Here is a 23,809-nt window from a genome sequence, read left to right on the forward strand (position 1 = left end):
TTAAACAATATACATGTAAACATGATTTTAGTGTGATAAAATAACTGGTAAACCTTTTCTGAGGAAAGTTAAAGCCAATATTACAACTTTGTTGCCATGGCGATCTAGTCAACAAACACTAAAACCCCAAAGGGACTGTAAAAATTAATATTTATTCAACTTTACAGCTCAAATAACACACACGTATTAACAGATTAATGTAACGTGTGCTTTCATAAAATAATAAGCTTTAGATTTCTGCCTTTAAACCCTCCAAAAAATGGGCCCCATTCACTTCCATTGTGAGCGCCTCACTTTAACAAGATTTTATTATTTAAAAAAAAAAATTAAGAAAAGGAAAAACATATAAAAAAGGTTTTTTCAGCTAAACACTCATCACAAATCAGAGTCCTACCCTCGGCCCAGCCACAACAGAAGTATGCTTCATTGAGCTCACTGTGTGAGTTTCACTGTTATCCCTTCATTCAAGGACATTTTATATTCTGTGCTTAAAAACGAGTGTAAAACTGTCCGAGAAGTGTTTAAGAATTCATAGTTCTCGAAGTCCCTCTGTCTTCAAATTAAACGAGAAAAGTCTGCAGGACTCAATTGATTCGAGCTTGAATTGATCAATAATGCAATGCCGGCTCACAGTCTGTCTGCGTATGAGAGAATAGAAGGAAGAGAATATTTATGTTATCGCCTCAATAATTACCGCAGGGATCCCTAATGAGAAGCGCACCGTAAACGAACACAGCAGCACACACTGTTTACTTAAGGTTGCTCAAGTTTGGGAAAAATGCAAAAACACAAAGACACACACACACACACACACACACACACACACACGTAAATCCCTTTTGTATAAATTATGAAACTCCCTAAACCTCTAAACCAAGCAACAACACATCTCCTCGCAGATCAAAGACTTGGTCTAATCAATGCCTATGAAATATGTCAAAAATTAAAAACGAGATTCCTCGACCCGGCCAGGCGCCCATTATTGTGCTAGCGTCTCCCAAAGCATTTTCACACCCTTCTCATCAACAGCTTTGTTTACGATTCTTTCTCATAATTAAAGCTAGCTGGAGTCTCGCACTAGAGTAGCCATGAGATTTGATCGCAGCAGCGGCGGATAGAAAATACAGTTGCTGATGTTAAAGGAGCTCAGCCGCTGATCAGGTTTAATCTCGGTGATGCTTATAGCACATCACTGTAATGAGCTTCAGTGAGCTCCGTTTTTTTCCCCCTCACATGCATTTTTACTGGTTTAGACAGAGCAGGGAAAAAGACAGTGAGATACCAAATACATTTGTGCATATGCAGATTTTGGTGTGTTTTCTTTTGCCTTTTACTAAATGCAAACTGTTAAAAGCACAAAACGTGCCGGCGAGATGAGATCAGGCAAACAAACACCACCAAACATGCAGTGCACAAATGCTTAATTTCTCTATCCTTTCCACATCATTCTTTGTGGTCTGCACACACACACACACACACACACACACATACACACATACACACTCACACACACACAAACAAACCGCATGCCAGCCACCACCTACACAAAAGCACTGTGCACACATCTTCCTCTTAATGTCTCTCACGCACATCTTGACAAATCTGTGTGTGTGTGCGCGTCTCTGTTTTACGTGTGTGTGTGTATCTCAGACATTGTGGTTCCACAGTCACGTAAGGGCATGTTATGTCTCGAAACCTCACAGCAGTCTATCAGTTCGTACATTTCATAAACTTTTTACAATGTAAAATCAAGATCACTGCTTGGAGGTCTAGCACATAGAGACACTCTTATCCACAACAGAGCGCGGGAGTGACCGCTCACGTTTTTAGTAGTCATGAAACCAGAAGGATTTAAAAATATAAAAACTAAAACAAAGAGATTTAAGCCACGAACCAAACCAACTGGCTCCACGATGAATCACAACATTACAAACTTTGATTTGAAGCACAACAGAATATGAAAATTCAACAACAGTGACATAATTGTAAAATATTAAAGGAATATTCTGGGTTCAATTCAAGTTAAAGGAGACCTATTATCTCCCTTTTTACAAGACCCAATATAAGTCTCAGGTGTCAGTTTCAGCTCAAAATACATCATGGACCATTTATTATAGTATGTTGTAAATGCCTCTTTTTGGGTGGAAAAAAAAACATGCTGTTTTCGTGTGTGTCTCTTTAAATGCTAATGAGCTACTGCCCCTTTCCGGAAGAGGGCTGTGCAATTACAGCTCGTGCTTCGGACACTAAAGCAACAACAAACAAATCAGAACCAATATGACTGAAAGCATAATACCGGAGTTCAGCCATATATGTGTGTATATATATATATATATATATATGTATATCTGGTCTCCATGAATACAGTCAGAGACAATGGTAACTTAAGCTGCAGAGGCCTGCTTTAACGTGACGTCACATTAGAGCAGAAACAAAAACCGTTCATTTTGACACACTGTTTTTGATTTCTAGAAATATAAGAAAGATGAGTGGGTGGACTTTTAACATTGCAGTGTGTACACACACTGCCAACTTACATTTATGTACAAACACCATGTAAAAGTGAATTTTGCATAATAGGTCCCCTTTAAGCTCAATCAACAGGATTTGTGGCATAATGTTGATTACCACAAACATTTATTTTGACTTTAAAAAAAAAAAAAAAAATCAAAGTTAAGACAATTTTTGGAGGGTTTAATCACAGAAATGTGAAGCTTATAATTTTATAAACGCACTTACATTAATTCTGTTAAAACTTGTGTATTATTTGAGCTGTTATTATGCTAGTATTGCCTCAGTTCAACACTTACTCTCAATAATATAAATGTTCACACAGCATGGTATGATGGTAAAGCACTTAACTCACTTTTGTAAGGTGCTGTCTACCCAAAAGTTTTGCTAGTTGTCATACAGTGTTCTCCATTATTTATAGTACAATTGTTTTGCCAGATCACCATCGCTGCTGGTAACTCCGCCCCTTCTGCCACGTATGGCAAGCAGCGTGCGCTGAGTGCACGAAGTATCCAACATTCCACATTCCATTTTAACGGTTGAAAAAGTGCATCATCCGGGAACTCACAGTACACTTCTTTTTGTTGCATTTTCAGTGTAAACCTCCTACTCGCACTACTTACATTTCAAAATGAGGTAAATTAGTGCAGACGTGTGTGGTTTGGGACACACCTACAGTTTCATCAGAGTGGGTGGTTGCTGCTTAGCTCTTTTATCACAGTTTACATTTCCATGGTAACAGTAACTTCTCTTATAGGTGAGTCTCTCTTCGTTATGTGTAGTGTAGTTCTTTACTGGAAATTTGTCTAACCTCTTCCCAATCCTGTAAAATTAGCCTAAAACGCCTAATCAAGGCATACCCAAAGTAAATTTAAAGCTGTTCTTGAACCGTTTGGAGTACATGCATGGTTTTGGTCACATTTGAAAGGGGACACTCTGAAGCTTTTTCCCCAGCAGTCAGAATTACTGTAATTGCTACTGATTTTGAGTAATAGAAGTTTGAACACAATGAAATAGAAGTTTGTTTTTCCGCCTGAAATTTGTTTTGCATACAGATGCCTGCAGATGACTATAACTTGTAGCTATTAGCTTGAGAACACAATGGGATCACAGCATGAAGCCTTACCTAGTCCAAGTTTAAATGTTATAACAATACCATAACAAAATGAATATTTTACACATGTTTTTCTAAGGGTACACCCAGGCGTTTTACAAAAGTGCCTTTTGGATACTCCAAAAGGACCCTTTGGTAACCTAGGACAAAAAGGCTACTACTTTTGAACGCTTCAACGTAGAGTCATAATTTTGGGCTCTAATGAAAGATGACACTTAGAGCTATCATATTCCAACTAAATTTGAAACTAAATGTTGTGCATATAAAAGAGTCAAAACTAGTGCTATGGTGGACAATTTGTTTATATAAAAAATACACAACAAACTATTTACATGAATTTTTACACAAAGTATTTACAAACTATTATAAAATTGTACATGTTTCTAGCAACATGCCAGTCATTGTAGCAGTCACATTTGTGTACAAAGCACAAAGGCACATCACAGGAAGAGTACTTCACTGGTGTCTTTGCATGACACTGCCTGCACTTCAGACGACCAGCGGTGCAAGATTTGGTGATGTGCAACGGCCTGTGATGTGCTCTTACGTGGAGCAGGAGATACTGGTCTGGCTGTGGAGTGAGACACCAACTCTGCCAGCTCCTCAGCAAGGGTCTCTCTGAAAGCCCTCCTCTCTTGATGAGGTGCTGTCCTGCTGCTCCACTTTATGTGGCCCGCATCCGGCTCTCAATCGCTATCTGATTCAGTGAGAATAAATAAATGTAATTTACAAAGCTAGACACAACTTTTCCATCTTTTCTGTATTCTATATATATATATATATAGTTTTTCTTTTCGACTGTGTAAATATGTATTATTGTATGTATATTTACTGTAAATACTGTATACTTTGCCAGTGTACTATGGAACAAATAGATGGGCCTACACCTCCCCCCATCAATTCAGCATTGTAACAAATAGATGGGCCTACCCCTCCCCCACCTCCCGCATTGTAACAAATAGACTCTCAAACACAACATATATTCTTATTTTCAACTTATATTTATTGATTTATTTATATATATATTTCAGTCCATTTATATATATATATATATATAAATACATATTTACAGTAAATATACAAAACATCTATATAGCATGTCAATAGATCTGAAACAAACAATGAACTAAAACCTCACACACGCACAAACAAATACAAAAAACACGCACAAACGGTTCAAACACTCACTGAGGAAACACACGACAAAGGGTAATTACAAAATGTGTATTCATTATTCAAACTAAAGCTTATTTATGCGGAATATACAGTAATATATGTTATAAACACAAGAAAACACTTACTTGTCCAGAGCCATGTCTCATCTCTCCATAAACATTTCCTCTGCCTCCGAATTATCCGTATTGTTTTCAGAAATTTCATCTCCAAACTCATCATTTCCACAGTAAATGCCTTCTTATCACATCCTGGGGTGAAAATCCTGTTTTTCGCGTCCGTTTCACCATATTTAAATCGCCAAATGTGTAAACAGTTCCAAAACAGCTCTCCAATGGTTTTACGCACAGACGCACGACACACTCGGTAATGGCAAGGCAATTTTGCGCACACACATTACAGAACCGTGCTCTAATCTTCCCACTAAAGCTGCATATCACTGTTTTCAGAATTTCATTGGCTATACGATGCGTCAGTCATTTCCACTCTTCGATGTAATTGGTTTGATCAGTAAACAAAGGAAAGTGGGTATGCCCTTACACTCGACACAGATGGTGGTTGGGTATTGAAGGCTTTGGACAGGACATGGAAGCTCCTATTGGGTCAAATGAGGTGTCAATCGAAAGGTCAGAGTGCGTGCTTCCATTTTGATACCGGATATAGGAAATGTTTACATCTGAACTGAAGTTATTACCGATAATATGTGAAAGTTTAGGTACAGCTGCCAGGTGCTTTGAAATGATGCAACAAGAGTCTGTGGATATTTATTGATGTAATAATGTGATTTGGACTAAACATTTTACTTGATTTGATCATTTGGACATTTGATAATGAAACAACACCGTTTTTGTCGGGAAGTTATGGATCAGTGGAATACTATGATGCTTCATAGGTGAGTTGCCTAAATTTTGTTATTGGTTGTTTATATGTTGGTGGTCTGACAAAGATATAGATTGTACCTGCTGTTGTGATTGTATCTTAAAATGGTTTATATCAATAGAAAATCAAGAAATGTAGCTTTCCAAAGATATGTGGCATGTGTACCAATGTAACACACAGCAGTTTTGTTTATCGCATACTTTTATTTTGTACATTTAAGGGCCCGTCCGCGGGCTGTGAATTCTATCATGCTAATAAACACATTTCATTTTAATTGAAGTTTAAATTGATTTGTGGCTTCTCAAAGGTATATACACTATACCATTGCTTAAAAATCTCATCTGTGTTAAAATGTGCATACATTTTTGCTAAAATTACATTTCTCTGTGGAGAAAATGAATGGGATTTTTACTTCCATAACAACCTCAAGGTCTATATATACCTGACAATTTCTTGAATATTCATGAATTTTGACAAAACATTGCGTCGCTAGGGCTATACCTACTTACATGTCACAATTAAACCCACATAATGCAGGTGTTCTGTCTGTAAAGAGATTTCACTCTTTGCTAAGACAAGATGCAATAATTCACAGCTGTTCACATTGTGTAACTGGCAGTGGAGTGATGGTATTCATAGAGTGACACTTTAAGAGGAGTGCTGTCTGAGAGCCTTTGATAGTGATTCACACACTCTCTATGGACGAGTCTCTGTGGACTGTGTCCTTCAGTCGACAAATGAAACAAATTAATGCAGCTATCATCACTGTTCAGTCCCTCTGAACTACTGACCAAAACAAAACAAACAAGGACTTCAGACAGCTGCTGCTGCATAGAATAGTGACCAGTCGCTGCATGGAAACGATCACATGACCTTCATTTTTCAGTCACTTGCAGCCATTGATGATTTGAACAGTAAATAAAAAAAGAAGGAAAGGGGTAGAAAAAGTGTAAAGCACAATAATCTAGTCTTGTTTATATGATACTTTAAGGTGGACACTGCAACAAATTTAATTCTTAGTCAGTATGTCTTCCAGCTAAAGTATCTTAACATACTTAAAACAAGATAAATTGAACTATATTTTCAGAAAATATATCTTGGACATCTTGTTTTTCAAAATCTTACCAAGTGTATTTCATCATTCACTTGTTCTAAATTGTATTTATCTTTTAAATATAATTATTATAGTATTTTTATTTTACATTATATACAATTTATTAGCATACATTCTTTAATTTAGTCGTCAAAATTTACATTGATGTATTTATACATTTAATATGAATTATTTTATTTTATTATATTATGTAATAATTAGTACATTATTATATTTTATAATTAGGTATATTATTATTATTAGTGATTTTATTGCTTATAATATTAATTATTATATATTTTTTTAATCATTATTATGATTATTAGAATTTTATTCTTAATTTTCAAACAGCCATTTTTTTGCAGTGCATTAGAATGCCGGCTTTTCGGAATAAGAGAAAGATAGAAGTGTGGATTCCAAGTTCACTGTCTCTGTGCTGATGCAGCTCTTGTTCAGGATGGACAGCTTCACAGTGTGCTTCCAGACAGAGGAAAAGAAAGAGAGAGAGAGAGAGCACGAGAGAGAGAGACAGACAAGAACCTGTGCTCAGCAGTGGGACAGCTCGCATCAAGAAACAAGAAGCCCAGGGGAACAACAAGAGAGAGAGAGATGGGGTAAGAAAGAGAGAAAAAAACTTCAAAACAACAACAAAACACTACTGGCTCTCCAGAGCGGACTCTGCGTGATTGCCAGAACTCAACATAATCTCTGAGAGAGAGAGAGAGAGAGAGAGAGAGAGAGAGTTAAGATATATTAAACAAGAGAGTAAAGAGCAAATACTGAGGGCAACCTCCTATATAACATTTTTAAAAGAAAAGGTGAGTGGTGCTTGCCTGTGAAAAACCCTAGCCACTATGCTATATGTTTTTGGTGGTTGCTTAATGGTCCAAGACAAAAGAGCCAACCCCAAAGTCTCTCTGATTTTCTGGTCCCTAGTTATGGATTTTGCCCCCTGAAACAATATAGGTGAACTATCCCATTATTCAAGCAGCCGCCCCATATATAGGTGGTAGAGCGGGTTGTCCACTAATCGCAGGGTTGGTGGTTCGATTCCCGGCCCACACGACTCCATGCGCCGAAGTGCCCTTGGGCAAGACACTGAACCCCAAGTTGCTCCCAATGGCAGACTAGCGCCTTGCATGGCAGCTCTGTCATCATCGGTGTGTGAGTGTGTGTGTGAATGAAAGCGCTTTATATACCGCTAAGGTTAAAAAGGCGCTATATAATTGCAGACCATTTATTGTGATTATTGGTTTATCAAAAGTCCCTAACCCCATCTGAGCAATAGCAATAGTAATGTTTGCCTTGGCGAAAGAGACAGAAAGATAAAGACCTGTGCAGTCAGTCTGAGCCTCATCGGTTTTCTCATCTCATTCTTAATCAGTACAGGGTTGGGTGGAATGGATGCTGACACGCAAACTGCTCAGCGCAACAGGGAATGAGTTCCTAATCAGTAATCAGACTGTCTGTTTAAACGGTAGGGGCTCTGGGTTTCACTCTGACACAGGTCAAGGGCCTCTCCACAGTCCCACTCCCCCACTGTGGTACACCCGTGCACAGCTACAGAGCAAGTGGAAACCCTCTCCACCACCCCACGGGGCTCCAACGTGCAAACAATTCCTGTCATCTTCAATGCCTTTGTTCTATTTCGAAAAGCAAAGCAATTTCTTCTAATGGATTTTGTTGTGGAATTTATGTGGATATTGTATTTCTGTATAATTCTGTGTTTATTACACTATTTGCTTCTGTTACTACTAAATATACTTAGCTCTTTTCAGAACTTTTTAAAACACAAGTTAAACTGGTGATTTTATTGTATGCTTTAAATAAACAACTAATGGGAAAATCCTTTCATCTTTGTCATTAAAATGCAGGCATGACTTAATTTCTAATAAATATATGTGCATATAAATCATGTTTCAGAGGTTGGCAAAGATGAGAATGGTTGGCTTTGTTGTTGTGAAGAATTAAATTCATGCCATGTGGTTTGTTTAGAACACAGCAGGCCTAATCAAAGTAACCTTGAGATACAATTTCACGCTTAGGCTGCATGTGGACTTTTCGAAGACAAGTCAACGCTTCTTGTTCTATCAACTGCCGACGTGTTACTTTATGAAAACTCTGATGGTGCATACACAATGCGTACACAGCTATTAAATTGAGGTCACGCAGTCTGTGCCATTGGTTGCAAGAAGGCATTTCTACTTGACTGCAGTCTCCAACTGTATCAGTTGCCGGATCTCTTGAGCTTCAATGTCTGCACTCACAATGGTATTCACACATATTATGTTGCTGCTTTGAACACTGCTCAACTTCATCAAATCCAGTCACTCATGTCTAAAGACCAATAATTCATTTGACTGATATTTAGACTTTTATGCTTAATCAATTTATTGGTACTTTAATGATGGGTTTACCGATAAACTTAGACATAGCTCAAAACATAGGCAAACTACCATATTTGAAAACAAATTGTACAAAATGTTCTAATCCTAAAGAAGTGTATATTGGCAATAAAACGGGTTGTATAGGAGGTTAGTGATGCATGATTTTGTTATTACTGAATGTATGAAAATTGGTTATGCAAATCAGTCATCAGATATTTCGACATAAAAAAAGTATTGGTGTCAATATTGACAATAACAGTTGAACTTTACTCGCCTCATCACCAACTCTTATCGAAAAATGTCTGGTTACTTTGTCGCTGCAAACCAATTTATAATAGCAATTTACTTCCCTTCAAAGTGCCAGACTTGACAGTTTTGGCAATCAAGCCTTGTGGTGTCTTTCGCATCGCCACCTAGTGCTTTCAATTTTTGTCCTATTTGAGTGAAACCAGGAGCTTGATCAAGGGGAACATACTAGATAAGAATGGAAGAACAGAACTAGGGCTGTCATCGATTACTCAATTAAAAAATAATCGATTACAAAAGTGCTGAATAGATATATCGAAAATAAGTACCCTTAGTACCCTTAACGCAGTCCATGGATAAGGGTACTAACACATGACGACAAGATGTGTCAGCTGTGTGACAATGCTTCACTTAGATTAGAAAAACAATGCAGTACCTAAAAATTATCATTTCAGCAACGCATCAGCACTTGAAAAATGACATCCAGTTTTCACAAACCCACCGGGCCACACACATGGTAAGATCATCTGCATGCGATTTGCGGTGCTGCGTCTCCAGATGCGTGAGAGAAGTTGAGCCAAAAAATACATTGGAATGCAAGCTAAACAGAATTATCTACACAATCATTTTGCAATATAGGCTGTTATGAAGCAATATCAAATAATGTCATGAAAAAGATGTCTGGCTGACTTGATTAAAGTTACACACGCAGTTATGGATGCACAAACACATTCTGTTCAATAAATCTGACTGAATCGTGATGATCTAAGAAGGTTATTTTCAGCAAATAATCACTTGAGTTCTGTTCTGGATAAATTAATTACCATTTGAATGAAATGCAATCTTTCTCCTCATGTAAATTAGATTTTTTGATGATTGTTTAAAAAAAATATTACAATGCCCCAATTCCCCAAAAATATTTGACAGTTTATGGTGATTATAACAGGTAAAACCGAGAACTTTATTTACGGAATAAAACCGCAGGTCTGTCTGTATGCTGCCGGTGAAAGCTCAGCGTGAGTTTGCTGTTAAAGCCACAGCTGTGCGTCTCGTGCTCCACAGACGCAATATAAAACTATGGCTTACCTAGCTAGGGCTGGGTATCGTTCAAAAAAATTAGATATCGATACCGATACCAATACCTTGACTTCGATACCGGTTCCTAAATGATTACAACCATTACATCAAAAAAACCTTTGGTTTTATTTTTTCACTTTGATTACATTTTTATAGACTCAAAGACTCCTGAGCCTTCTGGTCTCCTCATGCCAGGGTCGGCAGGGGCAGAGGCTATAACATTAATGTGAAGAGAAAAAAAAACAAGAAAGCTAAACTGTTAATTCAGCCAACCCTAAGGATAAACATGGTTTAACAAGATGTGAGTTAAACTTGATCAGTTACTGTCAACCTTAAAGCATTTTTTGCATTGATTTAGCTAGCTATCTATAGCCATACATCCAAACAATTTCTAACGTTATGTAGGTCCCAGTTTATAGGATTATGTCACCACATACAGAAATGTTAATTTAACATGTACACAAACATGTACCACTATTTGTTTTAGTTGCCACATCACAGAATTGTTCGATTTAGATTGTTGTTATAAAACAAGATAGAAGGCCAATGAAAAGAGCATTAATCGTGTATTTAATATATATACTTTATAGTTGAGTGCACAAATTTACATTCCCCTTTTGTCTCATAAGTTTTCACACCCCTTTCAGAATTTAAACAAATATAAAAGATAAACGATATTTTTTTTTTATTTAGCACTGCCTTTCAGAATCTACATAACAGGTATTTACATCAAGTATAATATGCATATCGTAGTGCGTTGTCTTCTTTAACATCTTGTGTAATAGTTGTGTACAATTCCCTCAATGATGCTAAGTATCATATATATATATATATATATATATATATATATGCCACAGCTCTGTTGAATGCTTGATTCTGATTGGTTGACACACGTTCTAAGGTGTGCAATTATTTTTCGCACATATCTGAAGTAGTTCCAGGTCTTGACCGCATAACGGTTCCATATCACTTCGCCAAATGATTTCAAAGCGCCCTACAGGCTACCACAACAAAATATCCATCCATCCATCCATCGTCAACCGCTTATCCTGTGTACAGGGTCGCGGGGGGCTGGAGCCTATCCCAGCTAACATTGGGCGAAAGGCGGGGGACACCCTGGAGAGGTCGCCAGTCCATCGCAGCACAACAAAATAACCAGTTAAAAAAAATATATTGGTTAAGCACATCAGATAAAAATGACAAACTACGTCTATAATATCCTAAATGTATTTCAATTTCAATTGAAAAGCATCATTGGGCTCCCTTTTGGAATAAGGCTGTAAAATAACAAAATGTGGAAAAAGTGAAGCATTGTGAATATTTTCCAGATGATGCTTTGGATGTCTGTTGGCTTTCGATATTTTTGTAAATTTGTTTCATTGTTGTTATGGAATCATAAAATACATCAAAACTTAGGCTAATTAATGCATTTTAACCAAATGTGACTTCACCTCGACATCTTTGTGCAATCTGCGTTATTAAATAACTTTTCAGATAACTTGATTAATCGTCAGAAAAATTGTTAGATTACTTGATTACCAAAATAATCGACAGTGACAGCCCTAAACAAAACCCTCAATGGCCTCGGCAGGGACCCCTCTAAATCAACTCAAAGTTGCTTATCTCGTTCTGCAATCAAGCCTCCTACTTGAAGCAGCTTCTATTGTTCTGCACTTACTCCCTCTTTCCCTCTCTCTCTTTCAGTCTTTTTCCCTAATCTCATAAAAATTCAGAAGAATACTCCCACATTTTGCTCCACTGCCATTCTTGAGAACATTAAAGCTGATATCCATGGTGAAGAAGGGAGGATGAACTCTCTGGCCTTTCAAGTATGCACTCCGTGGCACCCTGTTTCTCGCAGCGAACCAAAAGCGAGGCCTCTTTTTATATGACATACTGTTTTTGAGTGTTTTGAATTTCAAAAAACAGCTTTAACTGACTTTATGTCCTATACCTGAGTTCTAAACCTCACTACATGCCCTCAACTACTTAAAGACCTTTTGATGTACATATAAAAGTAGACAATTTTAACATCAGTCGTGGCTAGTCAGTGCGCCGTGAAAGGGAATTGAGAAAAGAGAATAGCTCTTAAGTCTGCAAGTCTCACAGATATATGTGAAATATTATCCAAGTCTGCTCAGCAGAGTTCTGAAAAACAATAATATGCAATCATGTGCTCGAACTGTAATCTTTGATATATTAGGTTCAAGATCAAAACTGTCCCCAGATCAGTCCTGGTGGGTTAGGAGGAGTAACTTGGCCTGTGAGGTCTCTGCTTATGTCACAGCGGGGTCATTCAAGAGTGAGAAGAGAAGACAATCAGATCTCATCTCCCTCCCCTGGCCCTCCCTCCGTTTCACAATCACTCGCTCTCCAAACACAAACAACCACACTCATTCATGCAAGCCCGCAGTGCACATTTGATTACCGGCAAACCCTCGGCAACCCTTTCCAACTTTCTTCAGGAAAAGTAAGTCAAGTCTATGAGCTCAGAAGAAAGTTGACACTGGTTCGATGGAGCCAGGATAAGAGATTTGACATCTTCAGGGGAGAAAGAGCAGGTTTGACTGAAGGTTTATCCTCTAAAAGGATTTGATTTACCCAGGGATTAACAGCACAAAAGCACAGGTTTGCGGAGAAGGGCATCTAAGAGCTCCAGGGAGTAGGGTGGCATAGTAGGCACAGGGGGCTACTTGCTCACCCATTCAGGGGTAAAAAGGGGGTGAGAGCTGCCCAAGCCCCCCTCGTCCCATCCACCTGAGTTGCTGTTTCACACGTTTCCATTCTTTTATATTTGAGTCTGACAAAACACAAAATCGATAATGCTTTTCCCCATTTCCTCTTTGATGCAACATCAAAAGGCCAGTGGACGGTTCTCAAAGGAGTGTTCATGAGAAAGAAGGAGGGGCAAAACAGAAGATAAGAAAAATCACCCCCCAGATATAAAAAAGCAAAGAAAAGAAAAACTGAAAGGGGCAAAACGATGTGCTTGCGCGAGAAAAGCCCAGTGCAACTGGAAGCACCTTCAATCAAAGCTGTGGTTTGCCACGTTCAACCCGTGTGAATGAGAGGAAAGGGCACATCACTCTCACACGCCAATATCATCGGCAACTGCACCTGGAGGGGTCTGCAGGATGGGCACTATGCATACACAGCACTAACACACACATATTGTGCCATTTCTGCCATATGTATTTGTATCCGCACAGCTAATAAGCAGCAGTAGTTCAGTCAGGGTGCACCAAACCAACTCTGGCAAGAGGTAATAGATGCAAGAAAGTGAGTGGAAAAAATAAGCCTCATTTAAAACTCGGGTAGCTTTGGTAAACCCTCAAGCTGTTGGACCAGGGCTGCTCTCTTCCAAGAGACACTTTGAGGACAAATGAGGCAGTGTAATTTGTGCAATCCTTCCATTATTGCTTGTTTGGGGTACCTGCTGTCGTTCTTGCACAATCTGTCTCATTGCATCCTATTCTTCTCATTTTTAAATGAAAAAAAAATCTCTCCTTTCCTTCTGCATACCGATGGGAGAGTAATCACCTTTCACCCAGAATTTCAGCCGTGCATGCTATTTGTGTGTGCAGCTGGACCTGTGGTGAATGTGTTATCAGTGAAGAACGACGAGAAGAAGAATTCTGGCAGGCCTGAAATATATTCTGACAGCCAGCGACATCAAAGACTTCCTTACGATCGTGCTTTTAAATGTGAAGTCTGAGTCAACGTGGGAAATTACTCCAAAGGTGTGAGATGCTCGTCCCTCTCAATAATTAAATTGCTTTCTAACAAATAACAATACCTAGTGCTTCATGTAATCTGCAGGAAACATTTTAATAATCAGTAGTGGTTTATGTAGCTACTGTTGAAGTTTACGGTCAACATTAAGGAACATTCGCAACCCATTTTACTTCTGTAATACAATGTTTTGTTTTGGTTTTTCCAAATGAAAAAGGATGTTTAATGAGAAGAAGTGTCCTGCAGGATTTAAATCATCAGGAATTTATTGAATTGGAAAAAAAGGTGTTCCACGCCAGAGTTGTGGAGCCAATTGTGGAGGACTACTCCCTTCTTTAAACACTGAAAATCATTGTTGGAAACATAAGTGGCCTTGCTGACATGATACGAAAAGGAAAGCCATTTCAGGAGCAAATTATTAAGTTTTGATGACAGATTTCTTTCTTTAAAATAATATACACTGATGAATTTTACAGTACATAATAAGTGCAGGTTTGATTGAACAGGGACAGAAGCATCTGATGTAACAAGGACACTTTTATGGAGGCGAGGTTGTCTTGCCTGCCAAGGTGGTGAAATGAGACTGGCACATGGGACTTATGCCAAACTGTCCGAGGTGCCAGGGCTCAGATGTAGCATGAGGATGGGTGTGTCCGTGCGTGGCATGGGTAACCAGGAGAAGTGCCAGACTACAATCCTACAGAGAAACTCACTCTCCGTCTGTTTTCCACTCTCTCACTTACAATCTCTAGACAGTCTGGTAACTTGTCTTTTCATACACTCTCTCTCTCTCTCTCTCTCTCTCTCTCATACACACACACACACACACACAGACACACACACACTCACACCATTGGAGCTAAATCAAAAATCTATGCTCTCAATGGCCAGTCAATATCTCATTAAGCAGTAACCATGCCCAAGCTGGCATGTAATGCATTTCACAGCTCTGAAGCACACTCATAGACACACTTAAAGTCTCTCTATCTCTCGCTCTCTCTCTCTTACACATACACACAGCACACACACACACACACACACACACACACACACACACACACTCTGATAACTTATGGAAATAGCACTTATTTTCTATCAGTTTCCATAAGTTGTTGTGGTGGAATATGGTCACTCAAACCCCCAAGGAAAAGGATGGGAGACATTGGGTGTGTTTGTGTGTGTGTGCGTGCATGCGTGTGTGTGTGTGAGACTCTTATCAATCCAAAGCCCACTTCCACACATCCTGAATTGATCCCTCAGTTTGATGTAGTCCTGTCTTTTGGCAGGACTAGATGGTGGATTAAACTCGCTAGCAGGCAGACAGATGTCTGTCATTAACTAGGCTGCAATGCAATTATTTTTTTTAAAGAAACAGTATTGTGCAAAATTCTGGCATGTGTAGGCCAGAAACATGGTTAAAAGGGGTTGAGGGTTGTTGATTTAATGTGTTAATTTATTGTGATTAATTATATAAAACAATAATGCAATTACCAAGCCTCCTGACCCATATGTAAATTACATAACAAATGTATGCAGTTTCTTATCATTGGAGCTAATCAATTGTGTAAATTCAATGTAATTTTTATAAAAGCTGCATCAGCAGGGGGCAGTCAGAACAGCTTAACAAACATCACAAGCAGCACAGCCACCGAATGAGGGCAGGTCACAAAGGATGTATTTTTGACAGCTATATGAAGCACAACAGTATGCAGGGCTCTCATGATGCAAATTTAAAAGTTTTAACTACTTTTAACTTGACACAGCATCCTAAAAACGAGCCGTTTATGACACTGTAATGTTAATTCTCCTTGCTTCAACACTGAGAATGCAATTTGTGTTACGTAACGAACTGCTTTGTAACACAAAGACTATGTTCTGACTGCAGGCAAATCAGATCTTTTCAGGCAGACTGTCCGCACAATTAAGTGCAAGTGATCAAATGAGGTTTGTGCATTCAGACATTACCAACCTATCTGCATGGGTTGCTCTGGTAACGACATAGGCACACCCACGTGACGATGCTTTCAAAACAGATGCAGGAAAAATAGAGGTGCATCATCTCGCTCTCCAAATAAGAAGATTCGGAAAAATCAAATTTTTCTGTGGCTTTTTTGCTGTCCAGACTATCAAAAGCTCATCTGGATATGCAAAAAATCTGATTTTTAGTGGCAGTCTGAACAAGGCCATATAGAATCCCAACAAGAAATTGAGCTTGAGTAACTAGAAACATTTGTGTTTTTCAGGCCATAGTCTTTAAGCATAAGTTCTGGTCCAGTAACTAGAAGCGATTGTGTTCAAGCAGTTGTGAAAAGGATGTTTCGGGCCATTGTCTTTAACCCTTCTACTGTGTTGAACCCTTCTACATTTTTTACCTAATTTGGTGTTCAAAAGTGACTGGCCTATTAAAATTGCTTATAAATCTCTCATTATGCTATATTATCACCATATATTGGCTTAGATCTTTTTGTCAACTTGTTTTCTGTCAATTAGAAAAGGTTTTGTATTTATTTTTGGAGCTTGTTAATCATAGGCCTCATTGACCTGAGCTTATGCACCTCCATTTTTGAGAGGGGAAAAAAATATTATTTGTGGATAATTTTGGCAATTTTAAATAAAATATGAAAACATTCTGTACTATTTATCATTTATCATACTAGTGTGCTTTAATGTTTAACCAAGAAGTTTATTTTGTCCAAAATGGTACAGTCATACTTGTAATGTTCCCGGTCAAAAATGACCGGCCATTGAAAATGAATGGGGAGATCAAAAATAAGAAAAAATTGAGTGTTCAGGAGCATGTTCATGTTCACATATGTGCATGTGTGTTTGCAAACATATGTAATCCAATATATGGTGATAATATAGCATAATGAGAGATTTAAAAGCAATTTTTAGAGGCCGTTATTGTTTGACCAGGAACACAAAGTAAAAAAAAAAATATATATACATTTTTTTTGGGATGTTGTGATACCCTGTGTGAGCAAAGTCAGTAAGTTTTAGTCCAATAGGATTATAGGAGCCAAAAGAATGACCGTAACACAACATGAGGTTTAAACATTAAGGTCGGTCCACATTGTGTCTTATTCTGCTCAAGAACTCTCCACTAAGACATGGAAAAACCATCTGACTGACGAACCACAGTTTATTGTTTTTATGTGACACTTATGGTGGTCTGTGGTTATGCTGTGTCTGAGGCTAGTGCTTGTATAAATGCCAGAACTTTAAGTCTGCCAATTAGTGTGAAAAGTTTAATGCGAACAAATGTTGCGTTCATTAGCACCATATGCAGTGGCACTTTAATATCCATATAAATGTCTCATTCCCTCCCTCTACACTACTTTACAAATCCAAAGCCGCTACAGAAATAGTCCACTTAACACTTCTACTCACTGGCAACTAATCTCACTCTTTATTTTTAACTCTTGCTGGTGGGCTATATTTTGTCTTCACCATAATCTGATTTTGATTACCCTCATTCTGTCCTTTGTAGCTAACCAGATTACAGCCTATCTTGTTAACCTCTGCTGTGTTGCTGAGGTGCCCAGAGAATCACACTAGTCAAGAGCACTCTACTAGCCCTCTCACTAAAGAAGAGAGAGTGGTAGCAAACCACTAACGTTCACTTTAGTATGCAAATGTTATTTGCTTTGAATTTGTTTTTAACGTACATGGACTTTTAGATTCAGTCTGGTCTGGTGTTTTCAACACACTTCTGAAAACGATCATGAACAGATATCAAAAAGCATTTATCAAAAATGTGCACACTTTACTGCTTATTAAAGGGTTAATTAACACCCGGATGAAACAAGCCTGTTTTTTTCTGTCTTTGGCACATCAAACAACTTTCTTTAATTATGTAATTAATATTTGGAGTTTTCATCTTAATTGTGTGGAGCAGGCTAGCTCATTTGCATAGGGTAATGAGAGGGATGTTTCCATAACAGGTAATTAGGTGCTTGAGAGGCAACAGTGTGGATAGAAGGCTGGGAAAGAGGAGAGGAAAAAGGAGGAATGAAAGAAAATGAGAGATTGTTGTATTGCATTACAGAATAAGGAGATGTTATCATCTGTAATGACACCTGTCAAATGACTAGCAAACACTTAGTAATAGCCAGATGTCAATGAAATGTGGTTTCACGGTGAAATCAGTGTAGCAATCAATTCAGTGCTTTGAAAATGATGGAGAAATTACTACTGTCTATCCACTACTGTCCTTGATCAGATGTTTAACGAGTAGCATTGTTCGATTTTTCAAAAGAAGAGAAAACGCTGCTCTCTCAAAAATGTAGTAGATCAGTAGAATGAGATGAATCCATCAAATAACATGCAGGCAGAGATTGAATTATGCAGTAAAACAAAGGATTGCAGCACAACTAATATATTAAATCAGACATAAAACAGAAAGGTTTAAGGGGCGGCTTTGGCTCAGGTGGTAGGATGGGTTGTCCACTAATCGCAGGGTTGGTGGTTTGATTCCTGGCCCACACGACTCCATGCGCCGAAGTGCCCTTGGGCAAGACACTGAACCCCAAGTTGCTCCCAATGGCAGACTAGCACCTTGCATGGCAGCTCTACCGTCATTGGTGTGTGAGTGTGAATGAGTCACAGTGTAAAGCGCTTTGAAAACTGTTAAGGTTAAAAAAGCTCTATATAAGACCAGACCATTTACCATTTATTTATAAAATGATGTCAATAAAACATCTTTTCCAGTTTATTTGAAAAATACACTTTCGGGATGGTTTCAAAATGCTTATCATGCTTAAATGGTAGATGTTCTCGATGGGATACATCTAATACTACAGTACAGTACTACAGTAAGATTTCGCCAAAATATTGTGACTGAGTAAATTAAAACAGTATCAACTGTTCTAAAACATTAGGATATCTTCAATGAAAGAGCAAAGTACATTGTGAATGTGTTATGGAAAGTCTTCCTGATCTCTATTTTCATTCTATCAGCCTTTCCAGAACAACCCACACATCAGACCCTGGGTCAGGGGTGCAAATGCTCAGCTCCGCAACTCACACACACACACACACACACACACACACACACACACACACACACACACACGATCACATCTATGGCAGCAGCCTAAAAAAGTCCCTGTGCATAGGTACCCTAACATGCACACACACACTCTAACTGCTGCACGCATGCAAACACTGAAACAACTCTAACAAGATCTGAGCACATAGCTTGCCAGTGAAGGTATGAACAAGCACATTTGAACACTGGAAAATCGTAAAAACTGCTCATAAACCCATAATTTACATTATTATTCCACGCACGTCAACGTGCTTGTAATTGGCTGCAAAATGAAGACATCAAAATTAGTATAAATATTTTATTACACTATATCTACAAAAATCTGACTTAATGGTGCATTTTGAGATGAATAAAAACATGCATAAACATATAACGTACACATGAGTGTATTTAACTATTTTCTGCACATTGATGGTTGAGTTATGGACAGTGTTGGGTAAGTTGCTTAAAAAGTAATCGACTACTGATTACTTCTGCAAAATTGTAATACTTTAATAATTACTTCATGGGGAAAGTAATTAGGTTACTGTTATGAATGCGGACGGAGGCAGACAAGGGATGAGGATCCAAATGCGGGTTTATTGACACGAATGAAAACCAACAGACATGAACAAACAAAACTACCACGATGGGCAAAATGAAAACAAAACACGAAAACACAGGAACTGGGAACACGGGAACACAGGCATGGGAGCGAACATCAACAACATTCAACGAACGACAAGGTAATGGAGGAACGGGCAGGGTTTATATACACACAAGGGCAGGATGATTACCAACGATAAACAGGTGCGAACAATGACACAATGGAACATGGTGACGGTGACACGGAACACGCGGAACAGACAACCAGGGATTGTGACAGTTACTAATTACTTTGAAGTTATTTTCTAAAACCAGTCAAACCTGCGAAAACAAATTTGACACTAATAGCTCTTTTAGTACTTTAATATTGACTGAAAACTATAAAAAAAAAAAAAAAAAAAAGGCTAATTGAGTTTCTATCTCAAATATTCTGTAGTAGTATCTTCAGGTATGTGTGTGTGTGTGTGTGTGTGTGTGTGTGTGTGTGTGTGTGTGTTCGCTATCAAGCTTCTTAGCTGTCTGTGTACAGTGTGCTTGCTTACCTGTGTTTGTGTTGGTGTGAAAGACAGAAAAAGAATACTAATGAACTAGAAACATTTCTGAAAACACATTTGCAAACGGCTTTGATAGTAAAACTATTGTGTATTTGAATGCTTGTTGCTTCTCTTTGGTTTGAGTATACAGTTTTTCTTGTGTGTTGCATCTCGCATGAGTATGTGTGCATGTACAATATGTCTGTTTGTGTGAACATATGCATGTGTGTGTTTACACAACTTTACTGCGAGTGTATTATTTCTACCTCCCTTCTTGTGCTCGGACAGATTGTGCTGTAACGCTATTGCATCGTGTTTGTGTTTATTGCGTTCAGTACATAAAGAACATAAAAGCGCCCTTTGCTTAGCGACGTCTTTTTCAAGACGCATTTCCGCAAATGTTTCCACCTTTTCCCCTCTGTCAGATGGGAACGAGATCTGTTTTCCATATACACCCGTCGCCGATCCCCTCTCCTCCCACGGCAGCTGCAGAGGGACACACGAGGGAGGCGCGCGAGGATGGGGTAGAGCACGGAAATTTAAGGAGGATTTGTCGTCGCCCCAGCCTTGCGTGCTTCTCTCCTCCAGCCAGGGCTGGGAGCACGCTGACACAGAGCTCGCTGAGAGTGATTAAGAGTGCATGAAACTTGAAACACTTTAGTTTTCAATTTGAATAAACAACTACACGCCGCGTCCATAGTAACGCCGCTCACTTGTCTGCCGTCGCCTCCATATGTGTCCTCTATATGCCATGGTGGTTTGTTAGAGTATATGCTCATTAGCTGACACAGTAACACACATACAAGTACATATAACATAGGAGCATAATACATTTTCAAATGCATTCTGCTTAATTAATATTATTGTCTTAGCAATAAATGTGTAATCCAAGTAACGTAATTGAATTCATGTCTGTAACTGTAATCAGATTACTTAATTTGTAAAAGTACTGTGTTACCACAAAATGTAATTAGATTACAGTAACATGTTACTGTGTTATGCGTTACACCCAGCACTGGTTATGGAGTGATTCAGTGTTTTCATAATTAAATAACTGAGAGTGCAGTGGAGGTGAACTGTTGAAAAGCTTTCAAAGGGAGATACACAGAGAGTGTGTGATGAGAAGAGTGGTGTTACCACGGCTCAACACCAACATCCATTGCTTTTTCCACTCTCAACACCTCTTGCTTAATGCAGAATGACAGCCGAGTGCGTATGTGTGTGTGGCGAGAGGGGGGTGTGTGGTGGTACAGTGCATTTACGTATGGAGTGTTAATGGATTTGAGTGTGTGTGTGTGTGAGATTGGGTGTAAATGTGTTTCTTTCTGTACAGGTATGATAGAAACAATAGGAAATACAAAAGAAAGACTTAAAAATAAAAGTAATATTATGTTACACATACACAAAACAAACATAAAACTGTTTGTGCAGTAAAGTGCACGTATATACGGAGTGTTAATGGATTTATTGTGTATGTGTGAGTGGAAATGTGTTTTTCAATGTATATATTTGTCAGAAAGCATGACAGTACAAAGGAAATTTAAAAGCATGTACACATAAAACTAATTAAAATGTTTTGTTTTAGTGTGAGTGTAAATGTGTTTTCCAAATGTATATATTTGCAGAATGACAGTACAAAGAAAAGATTAAAGCATGTTACACATAAACAAAATAAACAATTTGTTTTTGTTTAGTGTGTTTGTTTGGGTGTAAATATTTTTCAATGTATAGTCATCAGAAAGAATGACACTACAAAGGTAAGATTAAAGCATGATACACATAAACAAAAATACTATGTTTAGTAAATATTTGAGTGTGAATGTTTTTTCAATGTATATGTTTGGTGAATGACAGTACAAAGGAAAGATTAAAGCATATAGCACAAACAAAACAAACAAAATGTTTTGTTTTAGTGAGTGTTTGTGTGTAAATGTGTTTATCAGAGTATATATGTGTTAGAATGACAGTACGAAAACAAGAGGCTTCAAATTAAAGCAATCATGTTACACACATAAACAAAACAAACAAATTATTTTGTTTTAGTGTGCATGTGTGTTTGTGTGTGAGCGAGAGAGAGAGGGAGAGAAAGAGAGAGAGCGAGAGAAAATGAGACCGACGGACTGCATATGAGTGTACAAGTTATCTGCCCCAGGGGTGACTAATGTGAGTGTGTTATGGCAGGGGGTTGGGACCGCTGAGAAAGATTACGGAGGAAGGATCGACACAAGTATAGTGGTGTAGACCTCACCCCGCTCACTGTATATGGTAAAAAAAAAAAAAAAAAAAGGGTCAGTAGAACACGATACATGTCGACTTCAACCCAAATGACCAGCAGCCAACGTGTTTTGTGTCCTGACTCCCAATCTCCAGAACAACTTCCCTCTGACAACCCGCATACCCTTGGTCCATCTCTGACTCGGGGCAAGAAGAATACAAAAACAGCCCCTCCTGTTGTCATGCATAACCGAAAAAAATAATACAAATAAAATCATAACACCAACAAAACCACGTAGAAAGCCCAAATAGACCAGTTCTGCACATATTTCCTGCATAAAAAGAAATATTCAGTTTGTTTTCTATTTAAGCCAAAGCACTGAGTTGAAAGTCATTTATTTTCTGCTTAGGAACAGAAAATCAGAAAGCAGCTTAACAGCCTAATTTTTCATATACAGTATGTGTTCAGCAGCTCTCAAACACATATTTCTTATTTCCCTCAGTAGCTGGAATAAAAGAACTAACCTCATTTTCTTTGCTGAATAGAGACATATGACTGCACAGACAGAGCCAGAACTTAATTCCTCTGTTATAAAAACACATGCACAAGCCAGCTCAACCTCTCTCTCTCTCTCTCTCTCTTCCTCTCTATCTCTCTTTTTAAACAAGCAGTTCAAACAGAGAGTTGGCTGACTCTGAATAAAGCCCGTTACAGCTCTACATGCTTGCAATAAAAGTAAGTTGACAAAATCCCAGCATGCTGTCTCTTACCTTTCATAGCTGAAATCACAAAATACATCATTAAGCTCGGCAGTCCATAGGCACCTGATATTGCGAGTGCTAGCACGAGTACTCCACTGCTGTTTCAGCAGCAGCTGGCCAGCATAGCTATGCCGCTCAGCAGCGCTTGCATGACCACACCAGAATCCATGTGACTCTGACATCAGTGCTCCCTCACCCCAGGCACCGCCCCTGGATTTTGATTGGCAGAGGAGGCAGCCAATGAGAAGGGAGGGGGAGGAGGAAGGGGTTTGGCTCTTTTCCTGCAGGCTACAGTGAATGTGACTGATGGGACAGTTAAGGGGGGTTTGTGGGGGCTGTCACTATCTCTTACGCTTTATTGCAAACAAGAGGGAGTCATAACAGTAGAACAAAACCAAACAAGTTTTATTTTTATGTACCTTCGGACAGTTTGATAAGTTAACTGTAAAAAGG

At 38.5% G+C, this 23,809-nt stretch overlaps 1 protein-coding gene across 2 annotated transcripts in view; it reads right to left on the bottom strand.

Annotated features, from left to right (window-relative positions):
- The window catches only part of LOC127640192 (nuclear receptor ROR-alpha A-like), a 429,438-nt gene that overhangs the window by 69,820 nt on the left and 335,809 nt on the right, over nucleotides 1-23,809 (bottom strand). The window contains exon 1 of one of the 2 annotated variants that reach the window (XM_052122628.1): nucleotides 23,366-23,501. The exons of the other annotated variant lie outside the window; for it this stretch is intronic. Coding sequence (XP_051978588.1) covers nucleotides 23,366-23,396 — 31 coding nt within the window. The 5' untranslated portion in view covers nucleotides 23,397-23,501. Of the gene's footprint in view, nucleotides 1-23,365; nucleotides 23,502-23,809 lie in introns of those variants that run through there. 2 annotated transcript variants of the gene reach the window in all.

Source organism: Xyrauchen texanus, chromosome 49 (genome assembly GCF_025860055.1).
Source record: "Xyrauchen texanus isolate HMW12.3.18 chromosome 49, RBS_HiC_50CHRs, whole genome shotgun sequence".
Classification (NCBI taxonomy): domain Eukaryota; kingdom Metazoa; phylum Chordata; class Actinopteri; order Cypriniformes; family Catostomidae; genus Xyrauchen; species Xyrauchen texanus.